This window comes from Protomyctophum parallelum (assembly GCF_964188405.1).
Source record: "Protomyctophum parallelum genome assembly, chromosome: 6".
In the NCBI taxonomy this organism is placed as follows: domain Eukaryota; kingdom Metazoa; phylum Chordata; class Actinopteri; order Myctophiformes; family Myctophidae; genus Protomyctophum; species Protomyctophum parallelum.
Genome location: NC_139701.1, coordinates 30,654,345 through 30,680,879, shown reverse-complemented (window position 1 = coordinate 30,680,879; position 26,535 = coordinate 30,654,345). Strand labels below are relative to the sequence as shown.

At 41.0% G+C, this 26,535-nt stretch overlaps 1 protein-coding gene and 1 long non-coding RNA gene across 3 annotated transcripts in view; both read left to right on the top strand.

The window, feature by feature from the left end:
* On the top strand, positions 1-25,517 carry LOC310860746 (occludin). 2 transcript variants are annotated; one of them, XM_083767878.1, is made up of 10 exons: positions 1-222; positions 7,516-8,141; positions 8,723-8,914; positions 9,750-9,917; positions 16,052-16,221; positions 20,088-20,240; positions 20,679-20,897; positions 21,738-21,909; positions 23,017-23,058; positions 23,398-25,517. In XM_083767878.1, the coding sequence occupies exons 2-10, from the start codon at positions 7,536-7,538 to the stop codon at positions 23,497-23,499; spliced, it is 1,824 nt and encodes a 607-aa protein (XP_083624004.1). In that variant the 5' UTR covers positions 1-222; positions 7,516-7,535; the 3' UTR covers positions 23,500-25,517. The 2 variants fall into 2 exon arrangements, with proteins under 2 accessions (XP_083624004.1, XP_083624005.1); XM_083767879.1 differs by lacking the exon at positions 20,088-20,240.
* Positions 25,518-25,989: 472 nt separating this feature from the next.
* The window catches only part of LOC310860748, a 28,963-nt gene continuing 28,417 nt past the window's right edge, over positions 25,990-26,535 (top strand). The window contains exon 1 of the long non-coding RNA XR_014569421.1: positions 25,990-26,129. This is a non-coding gene — a long non-coding RNA (uncharacterized lncRNA). The remainder of the gene's footprint in view (positions 26,130-26,535) is intronic.

Genomic DNA, 26,535 nt, shown 5'->3' with positions numbered 1-26,535 from the left:
GTGCGTGGGACGGGACTCTGGAAGTGGAACTTTTACTACGACTTTAAAGCGTATAGTATCTTAGATAAAGAGCTTGACTGTCTTAAAGTGAGAAATTAGTTAGACCGTTTTTTCTATTTCTGTCAGAAACGAAGACGTTTAATTTATTTCTGCCAAACTCGAAACGAAGAATATAAGAGCTTGCCGGGTAATCTGTTAGTTTTGCTTCCAACCTTCTTTCAGGTAAGACTCAGTGGTTGACCAACCACAAAGTTTAAAACTGTTTAGGCCTAAATAAAATTGCGTAATTTAATATGAAAATAAAGAGTATAGGCCCATGCTTAGATTTAAATGTATTTTATTGCTCAAATTGAGTTTTCGGTAGCCTAATCGGTACGTAGAATGTTTTTAAGACACTGGGAAATGTATTTAAGAAAATCAATAGCCGACAACTTGTCGTTTCCGTCGTTTTCAATTTGTCTTTTGCATTTCATCGACGGTGATTATTGGATTATTGGATTATTGGATCTTAGGACATCCATTCCTAAGTAACTTCATCGAGTAGGCTACTCAAATATTTAATAGTGATTTGAATTCCCGGATCGATCATGCACCTGCAGTTTGGGCCAATAGGCTAATGTATTATGTATATAGGCCTAGCTATTCTTTATTAAGATACTTTTTTGTATTAGCTTGTTTTAAATAGGTATAGGCCTATCGTTATTAAAATAATAATTAAAAAGAAAGTCCAGGATGAGGTCTGGGTGGGTGTCTTGGGAGGCTGGACACTGCCTACAAGGCATCATGGGGCATAATTGTTTTTGACAGATGTGAGACATGTGACTGCAGGGTTGGAATTCAGCAGATGATTGAGTTTCTGTGTTGTAGCACACGACAGGCAGGGTGTTTGGGACCAGTGGGTGTTTGACCTGACCCTGCAGACTGCCCAGCTAGAAAATGCTGTTTGTCAGCCAAACTTCAGAGAACAACCACTTTGTTACTCATCACAGAGTCTGCTGCTTAATACTACTACTACTATACTACAGAGAGTAGTAGGCCTACTATAGTACTACTACAGTAGTAATACAGTAGTAGGGTCTACTACACAGTCTACATTACAGTAGTAGTAGTAGTAGTAGTAGTAGTATACTACTACAGTACTACAGTAGTATTAGTAGTACTACCAATTAGAAAAATCACACCCGTGTGAAGTGAGGGGCGCTCTTAACTTACAACATCGAGGACAAAACAAACATTAAACTCTGTTTTTAATGTTTGTCTAGGGAAAAACAAACATTAAACCTGTATATAGGAGATATGACACTTTCTGTCTCTCCCCCCAGTATCTGACACTTCTAATCCCCCTGTGGCCCCACCCAATGCTTAGCCAATCACGGTGCAGAATGGCACACCTTCCAGCCAATCACAGCGCCAATGGGCGCCACACATGCGCCCAGAAATGTGCCAATTCCGTCCTCAAATTTTGAGGACATTACTAACTAGAAATGCACTCTGACGCCAACTTGCACTTATGCTGGCCACGAAAGGCCAACATCATAAGTTTGAAACTCATCCACATACGTATATGTATGTTTATGTATGTTTATGTAACCTGATTGACCAAGGGTGTCACCAAAAATTCACAATCCCTGATTGGCCGAGGATGTCACCAAAAATTCACAATCCCTGATTGGCCGAGGGTGTCAACGAAAACAACTTTGAAGAAGTTCCTTCACCTATCTATCTGCCACTTATAATGGGTTTCCCCTGTGGCACACCTGTTATGCAATGCTCAACCAATCACAAAGCAGAATGGCACACCTCCAATCACAGCACCATACACAGTCATTTTCCCTCCAATCACAGCACTAATTTCCATCCTCAAATTTGCCTCCGTATACATTTATACATATTTCCATCCTCAACATTTGTGGACACTACTAAAATTATTCTAGACTGGATAGATAGAGAATTGTGGGAAACTCATGGGGGAGCACCTGTACCACTTGTAGCTGATCAGGCTGATTCAGAAGGCAGACAAGGTCTGTAGGGATACATACATGTATGATAAGAGCGCCCTTCACTTCACACAAGTGTGATTTTTTAAAAGATGTTTATCAGCTACTCTCAACTTAATGTAGCCTACATGAGTTTAGACATAAGGTGAAAAAGTTTGCAGCACAGCGGCAGATCCACATAAGATGGTTGTCTGCATAAGGCATTATTGTCTTTTATCATGATGATGTATAATAATGTGTAGACGCCGTAACCACAGCAACCATGCTGCTACCGACTAATACACACATACACCCATGTACACACCCAGTAACCACAATAACCATGCTGCTACCGACTAATACACACATACACCCTTGTACACACCCAGTAACCACAATAACCATGCTGCTACCGATTAATACACACATACACCCATGTACACACCCATGCAGTAACAACAATAACCATGCTGCTACAGACTAATAGACACACATACACACAAAGTCACAGGTTGGAGCGGTTAGCGCCTCTCAATAATAAAGATAATAAGGCAGATATAGCCTGATGATAACAATGAAGGAATCTCCCCAGCTAGTGGCCACCTGACACTCGCACACAAATTATACCTCTCTCTACCTGTCTGGCTTGCCCTCTCTCTCTCTCTCCCTCTCTCTCTCTCTCACTACAAGGCTCAGCAGCACCAACAGAGGGGCTCTTGTGTGATCCTCTCTGGCCAGTGCTCCAATTTTTTTCCCCTTGCTCGAATCCATGGCAACACTGTTCCTGCGACGAGCAGGCTTGACTATTTCTGCCTCCTGCTCCTGAAACAAAGGCAAGAAGTTAGTGGGGGGAGGGAGGGGAACAAGGGAGCGAGGGGAGTACAGGGGATGGAAGGATATGAAGGAATGAGGGACGGAATGAGGGGGGAGTTGTCTGGCCTGGAGGCTCTGAGGCGAGACCCCCACTGCAGTGTGTACCAAAGGGTCATTTAGAGAGGAGAGTTATTGCACCTACCCCCAGAACTGTAGACGGTGGGCAGTGCCAGGGACAGTCTAGGCCAGGGGCCTTGGACACCACCACCTCCAATATAGTCCAATGTAAGTGCTTCAATAGGATCATTGGTGAATGTAATAATAATAATAATAAACCTTATTTATATAGCACCTTTCATACATAAATGTAGCTCAAAGTGCTTTACAGAGCAAAAAAGATAATAAAAACAAAAGCAAAACAAAACAGCATTAAAACAGGCATGCAGTTAAAACAATAGGACAATAACGCAGTGTCAAGTCAGGAGAAGGCAGTGGTACAAAGATAAGAACAGATAAACTAAGGCAACGACATTAAAAAAAACCCAAAAAAAACAAGCAGTAATACAATACAGTGAGGATGTGAATAACAAAAAATAAAAGATCATTTAAAAGCAATGTTGTAGAGGTGGGTCTTGAGCTGAGCTTTAAAAATGTCTACAGAGGCTGCCTGACGAAGGCACAGTGGGAGCTTGTTCCATGCCGACGGCCCGTAGATGCAAAAAGCTGCTTCCCCGTATTTTTTAGTTGCCATTTTTTTAGGCAAAGCGAGCAGGCCAGCAGTGGAAGACCTTAGGGGCCGGTTTGGGACATATTTAGGGAGGCAGTCATGTAGGTAGGAAGGTGCGAGACCATTGAGAGCTTTATAGACAAGTAAAATAAATTTAAAATCAATCCTAAAAACAACAGGAAGCCAGTGCAGTGATGCCAAAACTGGAGTAATATGTTCTCTCATCTTAGTTCTAGTTAAAACTCTAGCTGCTGCATTTTGGACAAGTTGTAGTCTGTCAGTTGTTTTCTTAGGCAGTCCTGAAAAGAGCGCATTACAGTAGTCAAGCCGAGAAAAAACAAAGGCGTGGATTAGCGTTTTTGCATCGTCCAAGGACAAATAGGCTCTGATTCGTGCAATATTTCTAAGGTGAAAAAAGGCAATCTTGGTAACATGATTAATGTGTGAATTAAAATTAAATTCAGAATCAATAATAACCCCCAGGTTCTTTACTGTACTGTTACTTTCTACAGTCAGGTTGCCAAGCCTGCTTGTTATTGATTCTTTCTGCTCGCTAGAACCGATTATGAGAACTTCTGTCTTATCCTCATTTAGCTTGAGAAAGTTCTCACTCATCCAACATTTGATGCTAGACAGACAGGTCAGCAGTGGGTCTAAGGCACAGGGATCATCTGGGGCCACAGAAAGATATAGTTGGGTATCATCAGCATAGAAATGAAAATTGACTCCGTGATTGGTAATGAGTTCGCCCAATGGCAGTATGTACAAGGAGAAAAGCAGAGGACCAAGAATCGAGCCCTGTGGAATACCAGAACTGATGTCGTGTTTGTCTGAGTCAAACTGCTAGATTGACAAAGTAACTTCTGTTTGATAGGTAGGAGGAGAACCAGGACAGGGCCGTACCAGACAGGCCTATCCAGTGCTCCAGACGCTGTATTAAAATTGAATGATCAATCGTGTCAAATGCAGCCGATAAATCTAGAAGTAAGAGAACGGATACATGTTTCTTGTCAGCAGACAAGAAACATGTAGTAGAGGACCCGGCTAAGATATGTATGCACTTGTATGCACAATATCTCAACTGTTCTTGACTAATATGACCACAGCGAACAACTTAGGAACTGTGAGAAATTCTCTATCCGGGCCGAAATACCCGAAAATGACCACACCCCTTTAAAAATAACCGCTACTTAAAACATGGCTCTCCTGTATCTAACTGTTGTGTGCTACAGATGTTCTGACATGCTCAAAATGTTCAGAATACTCAATAGTATGTACACGGTGGTCATCTTTCCATAAGTTAATGGCAGGGTGAAAACATGCTATGAGCTGGGACCAGAGTACGTGGTGTGTATATGTATGACTAGCTCTTAATGATGACGTAAGAAATATGGTAATTTGTGGTCATTTGGTCCCAGCAAACCAGGCACAGATTTGCTGTTTTCTTGCATAAACATCAAATAGCGGGACAGCTGTCACGGTTTTTGGCGCAAAGTAACCACAGTATACCGCTAATCAACTTACAACTACACACTTTATACAGTATAGAGTATAGAGTATATATGTATACGTATATAGTATATGCCTATATACTATATATATACTATATATATTTCTTACGTCATCATTTAGAGCTAGTCATACGTATACTATATACATAATCAGTAAAAATAAAATAGCAAATTGTGCCTGATCAGCTGGGACCAGAGTACGTGGTGTGTATATGTATGACTAGCTCTTAATGATGACGTAAGAAATATGGTCATTTGTGGTCGTTTGGTCCCAGCAAACCAGGCACAGATTTGCTGTTTTCTTGCATAAACATCAAATGGCGGGACAGCTGTCACAGTTTTTGGCGCAAAGTAACCACAGTATACCGCTAATCAACTTACAACTACACACTCTATATAGTATATATGTATACGTATATAGTATATGCCTATATACTATATATATACTATATATAGTATATGCCTATATAGTATATGCCTGCTTTGCTGGGACCAAACGACCACAAATGACCATATCTCTTACGTCATCATTTAGAGCTAGTCATACGTATACTATATACATAATCAGTAAAAATAAAATAGCAAGTTGTGCCTGATCTGCTGGGACCAGAGTACGTGGTGTGTATATGTATGACTAGCTCTTCACCCAAACTTATATAGATAGAAACTTGAATCATACTTAATAATACTAGGTGTTTATCTGCATAAAGTAGGTAGGTAGCAAATAGTTACATCTAAAAATTATACATTTCAAACGTTCCTTCACAGAGATACTGAGATTTGACAGTTTACAGCGGTCGAAAGGACTTGCGCGCTCTGCTTGCGCACTAGTTGGCCATTTATGGCCTACTAGTGTGCAACAAGCAAGTATGCACTCGACAGAGTGCAGTTCTAGTTACAATTAGATTTAGATTAGACTTTGTCTGTTTGGATGTATGGGCTGTCAATGGCAAATTGTGTCTAGTTTCCACCCTGCCATTAACTTATGGAAAGATGACCACTTATATACTCTATTGAGTGTTCAATTCAAACATGTGTATTCTGAACATTGGGGACATCAGGGACTCAGAATATCTGTATCTGTAACAGTTTAGAAGATAGAGCCATGTTTTAAGTAGCAGTTATTTTAAAAAGGGCGTGGTCACTTTTGGTTATCTCGTCCCGGATAGGAAGTTTCTCACAGTTCTTAAGTTGTTCGCTGGGGTCATATTAGTCAAGAACAGTTGAGATATTCTCCGCTAAATGAAGTGCATATCTTAGCCAGGTCCTAGACCTAGATTAATGAGGTGGATGCCTTCGGTGACACAGGGAAGCCAAGCCAGTAGAAAGTCAATGAGCGAGTATTATATAACCCAAGCACATAATGTGCTTGGGTTTTGGTGATACTGGGAGCGTACCATGCATTGTTGATAAGAGGTACAAGTCAGAGAACCTGATAACAGCTGCCGGATACTGGTTTACGTACTTACTGCGTACTTATCCGTGAGTTAAAGACAGTGTGTTAATATTTTGACAAGGTATACTTGATAATGGTAGTCAAGAATTTCCTCTGTTGTAGAGTGAATTAGATGGGGATGCCTACATGTAGCTTTTAGCTGTCATCTTTAACTGTTTAAAGGCCACACTGAGCAAGCACTATAACTATAGAAATATAGTTTTAAAAATCAAGTGGATGGTAGAGTTCACATCGACTATAAAAAATACAACAGTGAATGATATAGTTATAGTTATCTTTATAGTTATAGTGCTCAGTGTGAATTGCACTTAATCCTGTCCGTTTTCACCCTGCAATTAGAAAGTCTGTTTAGTCGTAAACAGACTTAGTGTAGAAGAGTGTCACTACTGTCAGATGTCTGTGTGATGAAAGCAAAACTAAGGTTTTCAAATAATTAGGTCAAAATAGTTCAAAGCCTGGCTGTACAATATGGGGCCATGAGAGAGACTCCCACAGCACACAAAGCTGCAAGAAGGGCAGTATTGTTGCTTGGTTGCACACTGACTCCTGGTACGGATGTCTCCACAGTCCACACTGCTTCTGACTTTACTGGTTCAAAGAACTTGGAGCTAAGGTCACTCTTCTGAAGTTTTTCTTTCCTTCCGCCATTGTGGCAAACCGGACTTGGTTGGCTTTATGACATGATGGGATGTGAAGTTTCTGTTCTTTGTGTAATAACCTAATTTACTGCACAGACAAACAAATGAAAATGGGTCACACAGGGAAGTGCAGTATATTATGGCTATTGCAAAAAAAATTAAGACCTGTTAAATAGGAAATCATTAACACTATTCAGTTCACAAGACCTTTTCAATGAGGTTTAGTGTGTCACACCCTTGTTTTTCCTCATATCTCACCTCATGACATTACTCATAGCAGGGCTGCAAAACAGATTGGAAGTTACTCTTTACAGGGCAGTACTGTACATTTTGCTATCACACTTTGTACCCAGCACTGACTGACACATTGTCTCTGTATTTCTGTTTACTTTAGCTTCCTGACATCAGCGAGCGATGTTCGAGAAGCAGCGCTATGATAGCCCACCTGTCTACAGTCCGCCCTATACCTCTCCATCTCACAATGGCTTCGGCCCACCAGGGAGCTTCCAGGCCCCACAGAGCCAGTATGACCCATATCCTCCTCCGCCAGGATCCTACTACATCGAAGACAAACCACCGCAGCACTTCTACAAGTGGCGGTCGCCCCCCGGGATCATCAAGGCTATGATGGCTGCGATAATTGTGCTGTGCGTGGGAATATTTGCTTGTGTGGCCTCCACTCTGATGTGGGACATGCAGTATGGATACGGGATGGGCATGGGATCCTATGGCGGCGGGGGCTATGGCACTGGTGGTTACATGGGGGGCAGTTATGGGTCAGGATACGGAGGAGGCTACGGAGGAGGCTACGGGGGATACGGTAGTGGCGGCTACGGGGGATATGGTGGTGGCTCCCTAACGCCATACTCTGCCAAAACAGCTATGATTGCCTTGGCGGCCATTAACTTCATCGTGGCTTTAGGCTTCTTCATTGCCAGCTTCTCCAAAACCAACACGTTCCGCAGCAGGAAGTTCTACCTGGCGGTCATGGTGATGTCCATCATCATGGCCTTCCTGCAGGTATGACAGAGGGGAGGCTGTACGTGTGCTCTTCCTTTAGCACAATGGTTTTCAACCCTTTTCAAGGCCCATTATTTATTCTGCATTTGAGCCACAGACCACCATTTGATGAGATTTAGCCTTGCAGACCCTAAACTAAAGAATATGTGCAAATCTCCATGCTGTATTGATGTTGGTACCATAGGAAAGATAACAGGCAAACATTGATCAAAATAACAATTCTTCTACATCCTCAGCGTAATGCAGATAATAATAATTTAACTCAAGAGTTAAAGATCTATAATGGTCCATTTGGTTCCCAACTCTCCAGCCTTTAGCTGGGGACTATCTGGAACCCCCTCAATGACCACTGGTGGTCCTCGGACCTAGTTGAGAACCACTGCTTTAGCAAGTTCACACCATTACATTATCAGTATAGTAATGCATACAATAACACTAATGTACAGTTTTAACTGTTTTGTGGATGATATCAACCTTAACAGATTTGAGACAAATTGTTTTCACCATCAGTAGATACAGTATAAACTAATCATATCCTTAAATCCTATGTAAAGTTATCAAACCCTTCACTTTTCTTGCAGGGTATCATAAACATTGTGTACATTGTCGGGGTGAACCCTATGGCCCAGAGCTCCTCTAATATGATGTACAACCCAATGCTCATGATGTGTCAGAACCTGTACCAGACCAGCTATTCCCAGATGGGAGGAATGGGAGGCTTCCCTTCGTACAACCAGTACCTCTACCACTACTGCTTTGTGGACCCGCAAGAGGTTGGTTTCATGTCCGCATTCAAATTATTGTTTCCTTGGTTAAAAGAATGGTCATGTGGATTATAATGAGAAAATAACAAGCTGTTACACATTTAAACACTTTCAACCTGGCAGTGCAGTCTGGGCATGTCAGCATTGCATTCTTCTGAGATTGTATGTCGGCTATTTCCCCTATTTGTTAGAGGGCTTAAATAGTTACATTATTTTTGACTAGCCTGGGATCAATACCATTTTCGGGTTAATGTTCTGGTCAGAGTTGAAATAACTTTACGTCGACACACGACCGGAACCTCCGGTACCGTGCACCTACCAAATAATTCCTCTAGTTTATGTATTTAGTTCGGTAGAATAGTTTAGTTGCTTTTAGTATAATAAATTAATAATCATTTAGTATTTCCATCTTTTTTTCTAACCCGTGGCGTGACTAACAAGACTAAACTATATTGAGTCGCATTATGTGGGAAACAAAAACAATGTGACGCCACAATTATTTTTCCTTTTTTCGAAACCGGATCAAATGGGGCAGTTTGGAACGCATAACAGGCTTTTCTCTGCGGTGGAAAGCCTGGTGATGTGAGGTACATTATAGAAAAATAGCTTTAGTGTACCTATTCTAGAAGATATCTGTTTTTCTGAGTGATCTTGCTACATTTGGGATACATGTCAGTGTTACTGATATAATGTTTATACTGCTACAACATATTCTTTCTTCTACTAAGAAAATGTAGAAGAGATAAAGCAGGTACAGTAGAGTAGGACATGCTATGTGTTCTTTTTTTATTCAGTTTATCTACTTGAGAACTTTCCAGAACGTTGTGTGATTTCGCTTTTCTAGGGTGTTGCCATGGTGTGTGGATTCCTGGTTGTCATTGCCTTGGCTGTGGCAGCTTTCTACGCCTATAAAACACGGGGGAAGATCTGGCGCTATGGGAAACCCAACATCTACTGGGATCCTCCTCTGGCAGGCGGACTAGCCCCCGAGGGTAGAAATGTGGAGGAGTGGGTAAGAGACAGATGGACACTGCATACCAATTCAATCAGAGGATTTACAATAAAAAGCTAATAATTTATTTATTTATTTTTTGACTTACTATCTGATATGTATTTTGACGTTTAGCCTGTTTTTAGAGAGTTTGTTCCTACATTAATCCAGCCTAGGAAAAAGACAATGAAATTAAATAACCAATTTCATTACATGATCATGAAATTGTTCACTACCATTTTACAGTATATTGAACTTTAGACTGAATGGTTGTTTCAGCTGGAGTACTCGCTGTAGTCTGTAGTCTGAATAACTGTGATTTTTGTCTGTTTGAGAAATTACCTGCCACTTGTTTAGAAATTGGAAGTTAGCAAAGGCTTGATGAATCATCCCAGAATATAGTCAGGTGCTTGTGGAGGTACAGACCACTAAGTCAACGTAGTGAAGGGCGGTCATAGCTGAGTGCGTAGCCTTGTGTGCAAAACGATTTTCACCGCTTTAGTATACTTCCGGATAGACTTTGAAATGTTCTTGGGCAGTTTAATGCACTCGTAAGTTTTTCATCATTTGTCTTCATGAGTTGAAAGTCCACAAGGAGTGTCATCTTACCTATAGCTTTTAGGATAAGTTATCAAGGATGAAACATTGAAAACATGACATGCTTTGGCGTAATGATGTGTGTGTGTGTGCGCGCGCGCAACCACACGATAGGACAAAAGAAGTGCACTGCACACTGGTCAGCAACAGCTCTGCCCATCCTATCATATCTGCATCAGCATTGTATTTACTGTATGTTGATTAGCAAGAAATTATCTCAAATGTTTTGCAACATTGTGGTATCTCTGTCTATCTCTAGTATGAACACTTTGACAATGTAGAAGTTATGACCAGATCCTAATGTCCTAAACACTAGGATCAATCAACATTGAAATCAGAGCAACATCGACTCAAAATATTGTCCACTCCAGTCCACATTTCCGAGCTTTAACCACCTTTAACCTGGCGTCTCTATTGTGAGCATGGCATTATAGTATAATGACATGCTATAGTACAATGGTTATACTGTGTAATGGAAATGAAAATACTACACTGCTCTAAATACAACACAACTGTAGGTGACACTTTCTTTTGTGTGAAAATAGCAGATCCACAAACTCACAATGGCTCACATTGTGACGTTAGGTATAGTGAGCTTGTGGATTGCCCTGTTTTTGCTATTATTGCATGACCTGTCCTACACAGTATGTATTTTAGCGCAAGTTTATAGTGTCTATCCTTATAGACGTAATAAACATAACTTAGGCTGTGTCTGTCACGTTGCTCAGGGTCAGTGCTGATAGCAGTCGGTGATTGTTTGTTCTAGCACTACTAGCTGGTTTCACCCTACGTAATCATTAACCAACAATGAGGACCGGAGGTAGGCAGGTGGTTTCTAGGGAGCTGCCTGTGAGATTTAAACATCAACAGTGTGTCAGTCTCATGGTATTGTTTCCTATCATAAGGACTGATTATTGATCTGACCTGCCTCGATACATTCAGATGATGACACGTGTTTCATTGTAGGACCCACAGTGAGTCATATGGGTACACTAATGTATAAGAACACCTAATGAGCTTAGTTGAAGTTAGTTAGCTTCCATAAAAGGCACATCATTAACAAAGGGGGAGAGGAACAACAACATCCAAAAAGTATTTAAAGTCACACTGCATTTTAGTTGTTTTGGCGGCACCCCTGGAAGCTCCATTGTCTTTTGGAACTGGGATTCCCAGAATTCAGATACAATCCAAAACACAGATAGGTCCAAGCGCATAACACACGCTACTCACCTCCCCCCCTGTTCTTTCTTTTTTGTCACTTAGATTTTTATAAATTTTCTGAACAAAAATACAATATAAACAATAGCTAAATACAAACACAGTACAAACAAACATGAAAAATAAAAATGGAAAATAAATAAAATCGACATTGCGTAAGTGCGAAAGTGTTAAAACACATAAAGGGAATGAAGACCTATACAGACATGTTCAATTAAATTCTAACTTTTGTTTATTCTCAAAAGACCTCAACGATGAAAACAAAACAAAACAGAAACATTTCCCTACCGTGTGATACAACACAAGTTTAAAAGCAGTTGCAGAAACTTGTGGGAATTAATAAAATATTTAAATTAGCTGTAGGCTATGCTATGGGAGAACTGATTTAAGTTGTAGGTCATTCCAAGTGGTTGCAGCATTAAAACAAAAGTTGTCATGGTGTTTAGCCGTGCAGTGGAGTCATGCTATGTTTAGCTGTGTGTTTGTGGTTGGAGTGCGAGGTTGTCATTGCCTGCACTATACAGCATGGCATCATACCGTACGTGTACACAGCAGGCAGCGTGGTGTCATGGAGGAGGGGTGTACAACACAGCAGGCAGCGTGGTGTCAGGGAGGAGGGGTGTGGATGAGGCTAGCCCAACCCAGAGTGAATCCTACAGTAAGACTGGCATCATCTAATAATGGAGGAATGGTTGTTTGTGTTATCAGACTCGGGTGAAGTGTACCATGCCTATCACTTTGCTTACAGTACGTTCCTGTAATCACAGCCATTTTAGGGTTGTCTGTGTTTAAAATTGGAACCCATCTCTGCCGTTGCTCGCTGACCATTGGGAGGGTTGTCTCTCTGGTGACCTCACACTGACCTAACACTGGGTTAGTCCTGGTTAAGACACTAGCTTCATTCAGAATGCCCAGGCTGGCTGCATTGTGTCTGCAGAATGATGTCACCAGGGTCTGCTGATGGAGGGTTTGCTCGCCTGTTGGTAGTATTCAAGAGATCCACAGATGTAGAATTATGACTCTGTTGGACTGGTTACTCAGACATGGATTGAGCTGTATGTCAGTAAATATACAAGTGCATGTTGTCGTTATGTAAGAGAATAGTTCAGAATGATTTGGTTGATCGGTATTACATAAGTTAAAAAATGATGACACAAACATTGCTGAGCGCTGTCTACATGCAGAGATTTAATGCTTTTTCCCTGTTAATCCATGAATGGTTTATTTTCTGTTGGGAGGGACTGTTCTGATTTGGTGCTTGGCAGATGAGTTGTGTTGTTGACCAGGGATGAATAGTGTAAGGAGCTATTTGAAATTGTTTCACTGCAATCAATCTGTCAATTACTGCCTTCCAATAACAGTTGTTGTGCATTCTCATTTGTATTGCAAATGCAGTTGCACAAGTGGCATCCTCATTTCTGTAATAACATTATTTATTTACTATAGTGGCAACTAAAGACTGATTTGTATCTACAGTTTCAGAAGTAGAATTTTAGTAGCCGACTGAAATCTTTGTTTTATTTGCCAACATTCCTGATTAATTGCAACATTTCAGTATGCGGCCTCTCCCTTTACTCACTCTGTGCTTTAAGTTTATATTACTCAGTTCCTTCTGCTCTACCTCTCCCTACAGTTCTCCATCATGCTGCTACGTATGTCTCCTTCCCCTCTTCTTCCATTCCCATCTGCTTTCCCTTTCTCTTTTATTATTCCAAGTGTATCTCTGTCTACTGTTCCTTACACATCTATACCTTCCTGCTGTTCTTACCTCCTTTGTCACACCCCATGCTCTCTGCCACAGGTCCAAGGGCCTCACACATTCTTACCCTGCTTACTTACAGTACTTACTTTGGTCTGCTCACGGCCCAGCGACCACTGTGCTGCATGCAGAGAGAGGTAGGGCATTGTTGGGATTCTTGGATGTCTTGGACTCTACAAAGGTAGTTTTCCTGCAGCTGCTGGAAGGGTCCCACCTATCCAACCACTCCCATTTTGATTGTTGTTGTTTTTTGGGGGTACGGGGGACGTTGCTCACAGTAATGCAATATTTACTTGGGCAGTTTTGGGCAATATTACTTAGGAGAGTAATATGTTACGTATTGCTTATTACTCCTTAGAAAAAGTTATAATATTATATTACTTATTACTTGGAATCAAGACTAATATATTACATATTATATAATATTACTTTTAGCTGGCCTTTTTCAGTGCTCCCATGACACAGTGAAGTGTCAATCAAACATATGTTTTTGTTTCACCATTTCGACATCCCTTCTCTCTCCCTCACAATTCTTGGTCTGTTCTTTAAAGGAAGACATTTTTATTCTAGCTGGAAACCAGTTCTGTTCCCTGTGCCCTACCCTTTTCATTTATGTAGTATGGCTTTAGCAACCCTTCAACGGCGACGCAGCAGCAGTGTAGCTGTCTGGCCACCCTTGGTCGCTTCATAGATTTTGTTGCTCCCTAGTATGAACACTAAATTCTCACTTGTAGGCCTAAGCATGAGGGTAAGCTGTGTTTTTAGCTAATTGGGTGTTTCTGACATAAGCTGTGAGTTTTTTTCCGACATCCTTTGGTTAAATTTACAGCACTCTCCCACCCTCCCAAGTGTCTTTGTTGTATTTCTTGCACAGGACATGTCACACAGTACAGTTAACAGATTGACCAGGGCCACTGGGGAAGGCATGTGTTGTCCAACCCCAAGGCATTCATTGTGTAAAATGCCTTACACAACCTCCCCCCTCACACAGGAAGGAATAGGAGATATAGATTAAGGCGTTTTGGGGGGCTTTTCCCATTTGTTTGATGGTAGGAAGGAAAGGGAAAGGAGAAGCACATCCATTGCAGGTGTACAAATGTGCAATATACGTTTTGTGTTTTGTCCACCAAATACATAAGTAGAGCAGCCGCTTGGGAACCAGATGGTTTGACCCCGGGCTCCTCCTGTGTTGGTGTCGAAGTGTCCTTGAGCAAGACACTGCTCTCGACACTGCTCCCGATGAGCAGGTTGGTCACTTGCATGGTTTTCTCTGTCATCGGTGTGTGAATGTGTGTGTGAATGTGTGAGTGTAATGCACAAGTGTTTTGGATATAGGCACTATATAATATGCACAATATATTATCAATTTAGGTTAAGGGTTCATCTTGAGTTGACTATGAGGGTATCAAAGAATCAGTGGACTGACAAAATGAAAAAGAAAAATCACACCCGTGTGAAGTGAGGGGCGCTCTAATCAATGTACATCAAGAATGGTGGTCCCTTATTGGCCAAGGTTGGCAACCAACATACCCAACCGATTTGCTCAGACACATTCTCCATTCATTGTCAATGGCATTTAATGTTTGTGCTCAGACAGAATTACAATTACGGCAATTAGGCATTTAGCAGACGCTCTTAATCCAGAGCGACTTACATTAAGCAAGAACAAAAGCATGGGAATACATCACATAAAAGCATTTATCATGAAACATGCGTAAGCTAAGAAAGTAACAGTGGAATATCTATATAATGAAACTATACATATATACTACTATGCTATACATATGTACTATGGCGTGCTATGACTATATACAATGCAATTATAGTGCTGTCTACATAACATGCTATAAGTCTGTATCAAATGCTATCTAAGTCTACGGAAGTGCTATCTAAGGGGGTAGGGTAAGTGCTATGGGCCATGATGGCGTCTGAAAAGGTGGGTTTTCAGACTACGGCAGAAGATTGGGAGTGATGCTGCAGTTCTGACTGCAGTTCTGACTGCAAGAATGACTGCAAGAATCTACACTATAGCTGTTTATAGGAGGGGCTAGCGCTTCTCAAGAAAACACAAACCGTTTCGATAAACAAGAATTCTTTAATGGAAAGACAAATGAGTCTCATGGGTTCTGGTTTGTCATGGGTGATTTTAGAGTTTATTTTCTGTTGTTTATTAGTCTTTGGATTCTTCGGAACCTAGTGAACCAAGCAGGTAATCCACAATTAATTGAAGACTTTGTCTGTGCTGTCCAATTACATGCCCTATTGCTCACTCAGAAAGTTAAACATTTGTTTACGCTCTCCTGGACATAGCAGTTCAGCCTCTGTGGGAAGCGGTTGCATGCTAAAGCTAATACCATTCAAACACTATGCCTTTTAACTCCTGCATGGTCCATTAAAAGTGCATAGCGGACCTGTACGTTAATGTCATTTAAATGGCAAAAAATAAAAGGGCTTTATTTAACAGAAAGTCAGCATGAAAATTGGTCTGCAGGTGGCCCCTGTGTCTGTTCTTGTTATTTGTTAAGGCCGTTTGTTTGTTTTTGCTGACCCTCTTCCCTCCGTACTTCCTGACCCCTTTTAGGTGAACAATGTGGAGGAAAGCCACAGCACGCAGGAGGCCCCCACTCTGGTGCTGTCGGAGAAGGCAGGCGGGCAGCTCAACGCCTCCGCTAACAGTGTCATCTCCTACCACCCCCCAGCCAAGATGGACAGCAGCTCCCTCACCGGAGACACCTACAACAACAACAACGTGTGGGTGAATCATACCAAAGCTTACTTCTGTTCCTAGCTCACTCAGAGTTTAGATACTTATTGCCTCACAGGTGAAACCAGGCAGAATCTTGTTTGGAAGCATTTTATTTCCAAGGAAATTCCATCTAATGAGATATACTGTAGGTGTAGGCCTATTCTTTTTTTGTCTTGATGTTGAAGTAACATAAAAGAAGCAGGCTCCAAACACACAACAAGCCTAATTTATAATTCTGAAATAAGAGATTTTCAACTGCCAGTGTAAATGTCCACACAAGCATTATCTTATCAATACTCTCTATGAATACACCCTGATCACCTTAAAGTACACAGTATGTGACACATCCTCATTTATTGGGACTTTCCCTTCCCTCGTTTTCACCAAGGCTTGACATGAATTCTCAAGGTTTTTGTTTGCATTGTTACACTCAAGACCTGACCACAGTACTGTATGTCTTACTAAAGTCTTACAGCCCTGCCTTACAAATATTGAAGATAATGGTAGAAATTATTAGTTGTTTTACAGATTAACAGAGAGTGAGTCTTCTTTTCATCAAGCAAAGGAACTGCCATGTGTTCCCTTGTTGACTTAACATGGTCTTTCACATATTAATAACATGCTGTACCTTAGCCAGAGGCTCAGATTCCTTTATAAATCTCTGCAAATGTCCAAAATGGGACAGGTTTGCTCTTAGCTTTATGAAGGAAATTCCTTTTTTCTTGTAGGCCTACTTAATGAATGTAATTTATTGTGAGTTAAGACCATGATCACATGGTATGGAGCACACAGAGAACATACAATAAAAACAAATCGATAGAACATGGAATAAAGGGTAACCGGAAATCTCACCCCAAAACACTGGCCGCTGGGGTGGTTCTTGTATTGTTTTATTTTGATTTAAAATCACACTTGCGCCAACTGTGGGTGCCACATGACGTCACTGCTAAAAGCAAACATTAAAAGTCCATAGACTTGGCTGGGATCCTGTTTTGTTGGGGGGGGGGGTTCCTGTTTTTTAGGGCATAAAAGCCCATAGACGTGACTGCCACATGAAGTCATTTCTGAAGGAACATTGGAGGAGATAGTGTCCCTCAAAAATAGGTTTAGGATTAGACATAGTTTTACTGAGGTTAAGGGTTAGGTTTTGGCACCATTTTATTTGGGAATAAGATTAGGTTTAGGCATAGTTTATTGAGGTTACGTTTAGGAATACCCGGTAGAGACCGTTTGCCGAATTTGCGCCCTGGGAGACTTTGTTTTGGGGCGAGCGTTTTGGTATTCGTTAAAGTACAACAAAGGAAGGACTCTTCAAAAAAGCACATAATTTACAAATAACTAATGGCTTATCTGATTGTACTAACAGATTTAAAACATAGATGGGTGGTTTAAAATGTAATTATACTTTGACAAATACCTTTGCCTATATTTCATTATGCTTACATTGTTAGAAACAAAATATCTTGATCTCAGTGCTCCTGGTTCAAAAAGGGTAGAATCATAATTGGCTGTGTGGTGTGCCCTCCATGGTGCAGTGTTTATGAAATTGTAGGGTGAGAGTTATTCATTACACAGCAAAATCTAGAGTGTTAAGACTAAACCCTAACCCTACATTTAGTATAAATGTGACACTCAGAGTTAATTGAACACTCCAAATTTGACTGTGTAGTGACTCAAAGGCTCTTGTTTTGAGACTTTGACTTAAAGTCTTTCAGGTCGATTTTGAAGGTGCAGTTTACCAGGTCGTGATACATAAATTGGCCTCGCTCTGCGCACATTCGTATTATGAAAGGCATATCGGCCCGTGTTGAACGCACTCGGCCCGTGTTGAACGCACACACATTTGGCATACCGCGTCCCTGAATATTTTAGCATTGTGGGAGTGTCCATATGTTAATTATTCTCGCTTTGCGCAATTTGCTATTAAGCCCCTTGACCTAAAGACACTCAGCGCATAACGATTAGACGTGGGTCTGACCACCTCATAAACGCAAAAAGCACTGTTTGATTTGACACTTGAGCGGCTCTGGAAGGCTGGTAGAGTGTTGCCATGTCTGTTTATTATAAGCGGCTTATTTTTCTGTAAAGTTGCTTTGTGTGGTTGCTTTTCTTGTTTCTAAAGTGGTTATTTGGGCTTTTCTCCTAATGTTGTTTAAACCAGTGATCGTCACACAGCACATTCCCATGTCAAGGATCCCCAGATGAATGCATTTGCAACTAAGGACAGCTAATCCAAAAATTAAATAAAAAGATTACTTTTGAAAATAGCAGATCTATACCAGCTCACAATGCATCACATTCATTCATTAAAACTATGAACTCTGACTGCAGGGGGATATATAATGATCATTATAACAATGTGCAAGAACATATTTAAAAAGAAGGAAGAACTTTATATTTGTGGACAATCAAAATATGTTTTTTTATTTTAATGTGGTGTCATTCAAATTAATCTGGATATGGCAGACTCACTATTTAGAAAATAAAAACATGGCACTTCATTTAAAATAGGTTACAGACCCCTGTTATATGCGCTTATTTTTATAGACCTATTTACTTGTTTCTATGAGACATGGCAGTTTTGCGTCTTTAAAAAAAAAAATTGAGATTAGAAACGGCCATAATTCTTTCATTTCTCAACCTTAAAAATAAATAAAAACATCTCCATAATCCGTGGGAAATGTGCTTTCATATGCTGTATCACACCCGATTCAAGTCTTCTTCAATAAAATGCTACGAGCGAACTCAGCGAAGACCATACCATCGGGGCCACAGCATTACGCAGCACGCATTCAACTCATTCCTTCGTCGTGACTTGAATGAAATAAAATATAATAAACGTTATTTTACTGGTGTTTTTCAATAGAAACAAATAAAGAGCGTGTGTAGGCTACTGTGTGCAAGTGCAACAGTGCATATACATGCATGCACTAGGCTATATTTCTTCCGTGTCGGGATGGTGATTGAGCTCTTCAAGTTCACAGCCCGTTTGGTCTTTCATAAAAAAACGTTGATATTAGCCTATAAACACTCATGGTTCTCTCATTTCTCAACCGTTTTATTAAATGTAAAAATCTCCATATTCCTTATGAATCTTGCTTTCATTCGCTGTATGGTACATGGTTCTATCGTTATCGAATTAATTAATTACGCATGGATTGGCAATTTGCCAATATGCTGCTATATCTACTCGCAATTCCATTCCGATCTGAAAGGTGGGTCTGTTCTTTTGAGGCATAAAGGTGACAGCATGCAGTGCAATAGGAATAATTAACCCAAATGTGACAAAGGCATGTCATGTCTTCTATGGTGCCAGCCTGAAGAAATGTCATACCACGACCCCCAAAGTGCGCATTCCGTATGTGACATCAGCTGACTGGTAAAGAGAATAGTACGGACATGTTGATTGGGTACGTCTCAAACACGCCTTAAACACACCCATGACTAATTCAAGGCCGTTTTGCACACTCCGCGGGGTGTCAAAGGCGCTTCTTAACATGCCCAAAATTGCAATATGACATACTACACGCCCCCAGATCATAATACTGTAATTAGATTAGTAATATAGAAGTAAGTAACATAGAAGTCCTAAATCGACCCCTTTGGCTCCTATTACATAATTCCGAAAGGTTTTGGGTCACAATGTAATTTTGGTAAAGCTGCTTTTTTTTAACTTGCTTCATTACTTCATAATCTGTCAAGGATAATGCCACTAATCCTACAGAACTTTCCTTTGCTCATACCTCACCTGATACCTCACCTGAATTGACAACACTTAAGTAAAGAAACAACTCTCTAACAGCTTAAAACAAATTGTAGCCAATTTGTGTCTTGATTCAAGCTCTGCTTCCGTTACAAATATTCTTTTTAGAGGGATTGACAACGATGGGGTAACACCCACCTATAGAACAATCATGGGTAAATTCTCCTTCTACAACACTGCCACCAAAGTGTGGAATGCCCTGACACCATCCCTAAACAAATGTGGATCACCGGCTTCCTTCAAAACAGGCCAAAGGGGGAGGTAAATATCACTTCTCCTTTAGAATGGTGTTCACCCCCACCCCATTTTTACCCCCCTCCCCTTTTTTCAGTCTGTACTGTCATATAGTGTTTTATATTTGTAATATTGTATTTTGGTGTTATCTTTTACGCTATATTGCTGTATTGAATAAGACCTCAATGGAAACATTTAGACCCGAGTGTATGTCTATCCATGTAGAAGGTTGAGGTGATTTCAGAAGCAAACATTTAAGTATGCACTTACTGTAAGTATTGCTTATCTTCTTAGATAAGAGACAGCTTCAGCTTTTTTCCACAGTTGTGAAACAGTTATCTGGTCATGCTGCCTGGGGCTGGGGCAAGAACCATTAATTTCTGCCATCCTATATTCTAGTGTACAATTAATGCCTGAGAAGGTTTGCTCTATAATAACTTACTTGCATCTATTGTCGTGCCTCAGATATTCCGAGAAGCCCATGAGTTATCCATCAGAGGAGCCATCCCATGGTGGGGGAACCAGCTCCAGCCCATCAGAAGAGACAGCAGGGGTCCGCAAGCCCTCAGCCAATAGGGGGAAGAGGCATAGGCGTAACCCAGAGCTGGATGAGTCTCAGTATGAAACAGAGTACACCACAGGAGGGGAGACTGGCAATGAGCTTGACCCGGACGAGTGGGAGAAGTAAGAAATTAAGTTTACTACATATGGATTGTATTGGTACAGTACAGGACATTGTGAATTGTGAATTGTGAAATTGTGAATCAGCGAGGATGATTTCACAAGACACAGACAAGATGGGTGTATAGCACTTCCAGAACAGTGTCCAACATCTCTGATGTACATAAACCCTCTCAAAAACAAGTTGCATCTCAAGGGGCTTATCCTACAGTGACATTTCTAATAAATAAAATAAATCAGTAACTCAGTAACACTCAATAAAGTGCTCACTAAGGCACATGCACAGTATGGTTGGAAACATGAATGCATAATGTCATACTTCATACTACAACATGAACACATGTATGCATGTGTACTCTCTCTCTCTCACACACACGTGCGCCTTTACACTCACATCCATGTCCAAGTTAGTGGTGTGCTTGGACCTTGCTCCGTCCAGTAGAGAGACTAATCCCCTAAGGCATGCCATTCCACATGGGTTTGTACTCTGAAATAATGAGAGAATTGGGCCAAAGGTACTGTATGAGTATACAGAGGTTTACAGGTCACTGTAGTTTATGCGAAAGCAACTGCACTTCCCTTCGTGAGACATTTTTTATTCGAACAAGCCACTTTCTTGCCCTTGCAAGGGAGCACTCATACCTCCTTGGCCTATGCACTATAGGGGGTCAAGTAAAGTTTACTTATGCAGAAACATGAATTCAAGTGATCAGTGGCCCGTAAAATTTGGCTTCTGACCTTGTAGTCTTCTCTCTTTTTCCACGTTTTTGTTTCTCACTTTCTTTTCCTTCTTCTGCCATGTCTACTTCCATCTGTCCTGTCGCTCCCTCTATCTGTCTTCAGTACCTACCCAGACATAGTGACTGACACACAACGCCACGAATATAAGAGGGAGTTTGATGCAGACCTGAGAGACTACAAGCACCTGTGTGCTGAGATGGACGACATTAATGATCAGCTAAACAAACTCAGTCGACAACTGGACACTCTGGATGACAACTCTGCCAAATACCAGGTCTGATATACTGCATGAAATGCTTAACTAGGCAAGGCAAGATCATTTGGATAGCACTTTCCATATATTAAGACAATTCCAAGTGCTTTAAATAAGGCATACAAACACATGAAAGGGCATTTGAAAGGGGGAATCCAATAGCCTTGTTAATGGTTATGGTGCACACTACATAGGCGATTCTTCGGTATGTCCCCAGTTCAACTCCCGGTAGCTGTCTGCCCACCTTTCCCATCTCTATCACTGTCAAAGACATGCCGAAAGAATCCCCCCCCCCACACACACACACACACACACACACACACACACAAAAGAAAAGGCATCCTGCCCACCGCTGTGGAGACTGGGATTCTATTCAATTCAATTCAGTGCCTCCAGCTTGGCCGGTTGCTCCAACAAACACAATTGCCGTGTTCTGCATGGGAGGTCATAGATAGACGAAGGCAATACAATGTGCTTTTTTCATAAAGCATGGAAACGCATAACATGGCATTTAAATGGGCATCCGGGTGGTGCAGGGGTAAATGACCTTCCCACCACGACAAGTCTAGGGTTCAAATCCTCTACAGTGCCTCCGGCTTGGCTGGGCACTCCAATTTACACAATTGGCTGTGTTCGGCAGGGGAAGGTGTTCTCTGTCGTTGCACAAGGGACTACTTCAGGTTAGTCTCAGGCCTCCCAGCCTGTTCAGCTGGGAGGGATAGCGTGTTCCTCAATTTTCAATTTACAATTTAGGCATTTAGCAGACGCTCTTAATCCAGAGCGATTTTCATTAAGCAAGAACAAAAAGCATGGCAATTCCTCCATACACATTATCTCCTAGTGAAACTCCTCACTGTCGGGTGAAAAGAAGTGCCTGTCGGATGAGACGTGGTTGTCTGGGAGACAGCGAGATCGATTTACCATCTAGGCATTTAGCAGACGCTCTTAATCCAACACCCAACTCCAGTAATTATTGGTAGAGACTGGGAGAATACACACATAAGGGGAATTGACAACAACTAAATTGGAGAAAAATTCAAACCATGACATAAGTATCCCAGAGAAAGTTCAAAGGCATGGTTAGAGCCCTGTTTTCTCACCTGAGTTTTTACTCTTTTTATATTGCAGGTTGCGGCAGAGGACTATAATCGATTGAAGGACCTGAAGCGGGTGAGTGATATTTTCTTATAAGCCACCTGACTAGAGTAATGCTCTTATGCTGCCATACCATAAACCATTACTGGCCCTGTTGTTTGAATAATAATAAAGATAAAGCTGTAAGAAGTCCAGTTTTAAGACTTGAAATGAGAAAATGTATATTCAGTATGTAGCGTAATATTCCATGTTTGGCAGGAGAGTTGGGATGCACTGCAGTACACACTACAGTACAGTACAGTACAGTACAGTACAGTACAGTGTTCCTTTAATGTAAAACGTAAGAATGGACATGGTAAGTGTCCTGTACTTGTTTGACACTCACCACTGACCAGTTCTCTCACTACTATCTAGACCTCAGATTACCAGGCTAAGAAGCAGAAGTGCCGCAGGTTGAGACACAAGTTGTTCCACCTCAAGCGCGTGGTCAAGAACTACGACAGGACCCACTCATAAAGTCACTAGTTCTCTGCGCTACTCGGCCAACCATGTGGTGTCTACACACCACAACACACACGTACAGAAACTCCTTGACAACATGGCCCAAATACAAAGACTATGCTCATAATTGCAGCAGAGACTGTGCAAAATGCTGAGACCAAAGTTGCCTTACACACACTGGAGATACGCACGCACACACGCACGCACGCACGCACGCACGCACGCACGCACGCACGCACGCACGCACGCACGCACGCATGCACGCACGCACGCATGCAAATGCAAATGCAAATGCATGGACACACACATTCCAGGCAACGGACATTAATGATAATGTTATAAGCTTGTATTTCTCTATCTCTCTCTCTCTCTCTCTGATATAATGTGCAGCTGACTAATCATTTACCAGGTCTGATAATATCTCACTACTTATTGTTCCCTCACCCGACCAAATAGGTTTGTATGGATGCAAATGTTCCCACCGTCCACTATTCCCACTTCCACAGCAACACTGCCATTTCACTAAAAGGGACATTTCATTGTAGTCTTGTATTGAAGTGCTACTGGTTGTCGGTCGTCAGAGGCACTGGTCATCGTGGAAGAAAGGTTATTTGAAAGTCAGCTGACCTTTGGTCACCTGTGATAACAGTATCAGGTGTTTTCTACACTGTTTGCGCTCTAGATTGGAGACTTTAATTTGCTTTATCTCCTTAGATAAGATCCGAAACATTATTAGAGCACGTAGAAACCAGTGAGATTAGTTGTTGCATCTGTTTGCTTTCAAACACACAAACTATTAACCACAGAAATATTACGTAGGTCCCAAACACTTGATTGTTCTTCTCATCTTCGCCTAAAACATTCCCGTCAATTATGTCAATGTTTTAGGCCATGGTTCTATAATGTACTGCATACATTATGTTCCATTGTGTGACTTTTTACTGCTTATCTTGGTTGTAGTTAAAACAAGAAGGGGTTGTACTGGACTAGTCACTGAGATATGTTGTATATAGTTTTGATATCAGTGTCACAGAAGTCCTGTTCATATGTAATACGTTTAAGTTTAATAGGGTTTGATTTGTGCTTTAATGTAACACAGGACCCAGAGGAACAAAAGCTACGTATACATTTTATGCTCAGTTGTTAGGTCTATAAACATGGACTTGATATTGTTATTTGTACATATACTAGTAGGGATTGATAGTAGGTATTATGATTCCCCCCCTCAGCGATCATTGACTATGCACTGATGCTATGCAAATCATAAAGTAACACAACTGTTTATTTCTTAACAATATTTGTCTCATTTGCCTCCAACAGAATGGGAAACATTTCTGTATGTGTATATATCATCTCACTATTTCTGAAGCCTAATTCATACTATTGTTTGAATGTGTCACATGAAGAAAAAAGTGGAATGTCCGCCCTCCAGGCTAGCCCGGAGGGGCGAAGCGTTGTTATATTTAGGTTGAAATAAAAAAGACGGGGAGCAGAACTATATGGTGTGCGGACATTCCACTTTTTTGGGTCCAGCACTGTATTCTGAAACTGGGATGTGTTTCCTTCTTCACATGTGAATGTGTCACATGCCACAAATAACAAATAACAGTCTTTTAACTAGTCATTTTTGGTGAGCGACACAGTCACACAATGACATAAATTAGGCTTAAGCGCAATGTGATTGATTTGATTCCTTCTAGTTGTGAAAATGATTATCTGCTGATTTCATGTGTGGTATAAGAGGTGAATTATCCACTCCATGTGCAAAGTGTTACTGGCAGAAGTTCGAAGATTATTTACACCTGTTTTGATTTGTCATGCAATTGTATTTGTTTATGAGGCACTGACAAGTCTGTGAAGAACATTGTCATTTTGCAAACCTTTTGTGAGTCATTTATTTTTTTATATAAATTTGTTTTCTTTGATGCTGTTGTAAATTACATGTTTTGTAACTGAGTACTTCCAGGACGTATGATGTCTAAAAGGTATTGATATTCACTGAGTAATAAACATCTCTAATTGTCTAAATGTTACCTGGCTGTGAGTTAGCCCTATGTTTTCTGTCCCTTTATAGCTATTTAAAATTACTGTCTGCATTTACAATTTGTGTCCAGTAGGGAGAGTCATAGGACTGAAATGGGCCTGCTGATTTTCTTTGACAGGGAGCACTGCTAATATCTGGCCAGCAATTTGCAACAAGGTGCTTGGTGCAACTTCCCATTGACAGCCCATTCATCCAAACAGAAAAGTCCTATCTAATTGTATTAAACAGCGTCAAGCTCACCAACATTGCAGCTTTATGGAAAGCTTGAATTATCAAGTTTATTATTTCAATAAAAATCCACCGTAGGACGTACTGTAGGTAGACATGATGATGTTATGATCTTCTTCCTGTCAAGAAATTCTTCCTCAATGTCAGAGTTTGGAAGCGCTCATCTGTAAAGCAATCTTGCTGCCTCCTGCATTATGTCACGTGCAAATTAAAAACAGGTGGTCCTACGCATGGGCAGTTGAGTGATCTTCAACGAGGACTTCCAAACTCCAAACACTTCATCACCTGCACAGAATTTAGATCATAACATGTCTACATTTGTATGAAACAAACACTTGGGATAATTTAAGCTTTTCGTACAGCTGCAATGTTGGTGAGTTTTAAGTTAAACACAATTAGTCTTGTCTATACAGCCTAAGTTTTAGAGTAGACACTCGTACAGTAGATGTATTTATCGATTCTGATAAATACATCTAGGATAGTCTAAATCTTAGGCTAATGCTGCATTGCTGACCCATACAAACACGATGCAAGCTGACATTCACTGGCACTGCTCCTGTTAAAATGACCTTAAAACATGTTTTACTTTGGCTGTCTTTGGTTGTTTAGGGATGGGAATAGCCCTACAAGCAGAACCCAATGCTACTGAAGTTTCTGACATTTTGTAGACCCAGAGTGACATCCAAATTTCAGAAAAGCTTTATGGAGGGTTCCGAGAGGGGCTAGGATGGGAATTAACACCAAAGTCATAGTTGCTTAAACATGAGCTTGCAAAAGGA